The 4,100-nt window shown below is 35.4% G+C and overlaps 1 protein-coding gene across 1 annotated transcript; it reads right to left on the bottom strand.

Annotated features, from left to right (window-relative positions):
* Positions 1-632: 632 nt before the first annotated feature.
* LOC123205904 (putative kinase-like protein TMKL1) lies at positions 633-3,613 on the bottom strand. The gene is made up of 2 exons (XM_044622971.1): positions 2,822-3,613; positions 633-2,005 (listed from the first exon to the last, which is right to left on the bottom strand). The coding sequence occupies exons 1-2, from the start codon at positions 3,309-3,311 to the stop codon at positions 1,413-1,415; spliced, it is 1,083 nt and encodes a 360-aa protein (XP_044478906.1). The 5' UTR covers positions 3,312-3,613; the 3' UTR covers positions 633-1,412.
* Positions 3,614-4,100: the final 487 nt, after the last annotated feature.

Here is a 4,100-nt window from a genome sequence, read left to right as displayed (position 1 = left end):
TCTGTTTTGGCTGACCCTAGTATTAGATAATTGAAAGAGATGTTTCATGAATCTGATAATATGATTTAGAAACAGATAATTAGTGTAAAATTTAACAGAAATGTGCAAGATGCATATCCCAAATTTGACCAAAGAAAGTTTGTTAACCAATTCCATCATAGCAGAAAACATTTTCATTTTGTGATATGCTTTTGAGGCACTTTACAGAAAAGCACTGACAACTATTTTCAGAAAAAGCAGTTTCCATGTCACAAGGAAAAGGCTCCAATATTGAAATTTTGTGGCAACTTTGTTGAAGTAAATGGAGGCAAAGATCTTGATAAAATTACTTCAAATCTTCCATTAGTAAGGACAATGAATTAGTGCTTTGATTTAGTGGCTGAAGATATTAGAAATTCTCCCACTAATCATCCAAAAGAATTAAAAGGAAAAGAGAATGAGCAGTGGGCCAATAAAGTTGCAGAAACTGCAGGCAAAAGGCATCACAAAGTACCAGTCTTAACTTATTATATAAAATATTATGAATAAGTACTCTTCTTCACAGCCCAACTAGAGATTGAATTCCTTCAGTAAGCTCTCCATGAAAGCTAAACATTTGAAGGCTTCAACATAAGGAGGTTCTGCACGGTATATTTGATATATAAAAGCACATGTATTTGGTTGAATGTATAATTCACAAGATTCTAATTAATCAGAACAAATCTAGAAGCAAAATATCACAATGATACCAATGCTATGGTAATTCAAGAAGTAGGTCAAAGAACGAACCAACCATCGACTATGAAACTGCAAATTTATACGTACAGTAAGTGTAGCGTTAAGAGTTTGGACACTGACCTTTTGCTGTGACAAACAAAGACATGAGTTTTTCTTCAAAATCCCTGAAGAGGTAAAATGTTCTACTTTATTCTTCATGCATATATCCAAACACTGTAGAGGGACGAATACTGAGGTCTAAGAAGAATCGAACACTTTTCCGGTTGAAAATTTGACTCTTTCTCACAAATTATGTGCCTCCCCATGCTCAAGCTGGGACCAAAATAGATGCACCATCTTCTGCTGTTGATATTGGTATCCGACAGATCCTTTCACCAATTATGTTAGGCTTGTTGGATATATGGCTAAAATGTGCATCCTTTGAGACAAAAGAATAGCCAGCAATCAACTTTCTCAAACAATATCCACATCACCAATTCTACAATCTTTGTTCCATAGCCATATATTTTCAACTTTTTGCTTTAATAAAAATACAATTTTCATGTCTCCTCACATATGCCATTATCATCACTATTGTCACACTATCAAACATGACTATGTTAGAAAATTTTAAATATAGATAAATCAGCCAGAAATCAACCTTACAGTGGCCTACCGCCAATGTGAAGTTCAATTTCAGCAAAATGACAAAATTCCTATTTTCGAATTTCTTCAAGCTTCCATAGGACTTGTTTAGTGTTTGGTCTAAGAGAAGGCAAAGGAGAACAACAAGAAATGGCAAGCCGAAAGAATTTGAGAATGCATTCTTCAGTAACTGGGTTTTCATGACCATTGTTTTTGCTTAGAAGCATGTCTGGATGATACAAATCCGAGATTCTGTGATCAAGCAGTGCATTTCGCATAAAATTTAGCAGATAGAAGTCATCGTCAGGAAGTGGATTCTCATTGATCGGTTCCTTTCCTGACAGCAATTCAAGCAAAATCACCCCAAGACTGTAAATATCAGTCTCTTTACTTACATCCTTCATTTTAATAAGCTCAGGAGCTTTGTACCCCTGAGAAGCCGAAGCTTCAAGCATTTCTTGTCCAACAGCAGGATTCAATAGAAGATGTAAACCAAAATCAGAGATATATGGCTGGTAATTCCGATCCAATAATATATTCCTCGACTTAAGGTTTCCATGAAGTATGGGCTTAGGCAATCCTGTGTGGAGATAATCTAATCCTCTAGCTATTCCAATGGAGATTCCGTAAATGATGGTCCATTTGTGAGACTCGCCATTTCCGCCTGCACATGGGAAACAGAATTTATTCAAAATGGGCTATGCAGCTAAAAGTACAATAAGAAAATACAACTGCTAGAAACTTAGGATTGTGGTAAAAAGATTTCAAAATCTTTTTCAACAAGTGAAGGAAAAGGGAAAAGGACAAAGGTAGGTACCGACACTGTAAATTATGCCACAAAGAAACCAGATATTGCTTGTGAACACGTGCACAAAGAAATCCAAAGTTTTTCATCAATTTAAGAAACCCTTGTAAAAGGATACGAAGGAAAAGACACAGTATAATAAGATCAATATGAGAAGCTGCTATCATCATCAGAAATTGGAGTTAAACGACAAATTAAATTGATAAAAGTTTACAACTTGTTTAACTTTTATGGCTGGTACAAGTTAAAAGATGCCAAAATAAACAAGTAAATTGAAATTCACAAGGCAAAGCAAAACATCAACTCAAGCAAATGAAAAATTCAGTGTCAAATCCCAGCAGAACAGTGATAAGATGCTAAAGAACTCAAAAGAGGATTCTAAAAGAACTCCATGTAATGTTCTAAAGTTGCTGCTAAAAAAAAATTCAGTCAAGTATTTTGCTTCTAAATGAGTAAAGTTCAAGCACTGTCACCTTGATTCAATCAAATTTTTTTCCAGATTTTGAAACAAATAACAGAACCCATTTAATCTAAAATGGGTTGCTGAAGAAATGGATAAAAACTATATTAAGGAAAAAAAATCTGTCCTCAAATTGAATCAAGTGTACATACAACCCAGAAGAAAAAAAAATCTAAAACTTCTCTATGAAAATGAAACAAACATAAGAATCTCACCTCTAATAAACTCAGCTAGATTCCCATGCTTATAAAATGGATGAACAAGGAGCTTCTCACCTCTCGACCCCGCATAAAATCCCAAAAGAGGCACCAAATTGGAGTGTCTGATGCACCCCAACAACTCAATCAAATCACCAAACTCCTTATCTCTAGCGGCACACATAGGCCTCAGGAACCTCAGCAACCTCACCGAGCCACTCCTCTGCAACAGGGCCTTGTACAAAGTCCCATAATTTGATTTACCTATGACTTCTCCAGGCGCATCAAGAATGTCCTTGATTGTGAGATCTTCACCTCCCTGGAACGTCACAAGATCCTCTCTTTCAATGTCCTTCTCTCCATTTTTTTGCTTATTCTTCGCTTCCAAGTCATCCTGCTCATCTTTTCTAGGTCTTCTGCGGTAAAAGAAAACTATGACAATGAAAACGATGAAAACAGCGGCTGAAGTTAGTCCAAGAACTAGTTTCAGCAAATGGGTGTTTCTCATTTCATGAGACTGGTAATTTTATCAGGCGAGTTGGCAAAAAGAAAGAAACAAGATCTGGGTAGAATGCAAAAAACAGAAAGAAAATGTTTTAATGGAAGTACAGAGTGCTTAGTTGATTTTCATGGAAATGGTACAGTAAATCGGGACTACAAGACAAGAAGATGAAGATAGATATGAACTTTGTGGAAGAGTAAGGAACCCAATGCTTTTAATTTTTGAAAAAGAAAAGAAGAATAATTAGGACTTTGGATCAAGGAAGAAAATGAAAGAAAGAGAGAAAGATTTGTAGTTTGCAGGGAAGAATGAAATGAAAAAGAAAATAAAAAGAAAGAGAAGAGCAAAAATACTTTTACCAGAATCCAGCAAGAAAGACAGATGTAGACATCAGCCATATGATGGCTTTGGTGATTTGACTGCGGTATATCAAATTCAGGCTTCTGATTTATCTGTGGCTAAGGGTGGATTCGAACTGAATCGAGTTTGACTCGTTTGAGTTTGAGTTCGGCTCAGTTCATATATGAGCAACTCAAGTTCGAGCTCGAGCTCGGTTAAGGCTAGCTCGTTTCGAGCTCCAGTTTGGCTCGATTCGGTTCGGCTAATTTTTCATTATCAAAACGATATCGTTTTTAATATATATTAATCAAAACGATGTCATTTTGTATAAAAATTCTTAATAAAAAATCGAGCTCGGCCAAGCCCTACTGTGGCCAAATCTTGAAATGAAGCTCTTTAATATTTAAAAATTTAAACATTTATTTATCAATAAAATTTTGTTAAAAATTTAAATAA

Source organism: Mangifera indica, unplaced genomic scaffold (assembly GCF_011075055.1).
Source record: "Mangifera indica cultivar Alphonso unplaced genomic scaffold, CATAS_Mindica_2.1 Un_0019, whole genome shotgun sequence".
Classification (NCBI taxonomy): Eukaryota; Viridiplantae; Streptophyta; class Magnoliopsida; order Sapindales; family Anacardiaceae; genus Mangifera; species Mangifera indica.
Note: the sequence above shows the minus strand (reverse complement) of the source record. Positions and strands in the feature narration are given on the sequence as shown.

Excerpts from the sequence above, each read along its gene's own strand:
- LOC123205904 (XM_044622971.1), bottom strand. The coding sequence starts at position 3,311 with ATGAGAAACACCCATTTGCTGAAACTAGTTCTTGGACTAACTTCAGCC. Across the intron at positions 2,006-2,821 it reads TCTAGCTGAGTTTATTAGAG|GCGGAAATGGCGAGTCTCAC; the intron begins GTGAGATTCTTA and ends TCCCATGTGCAG.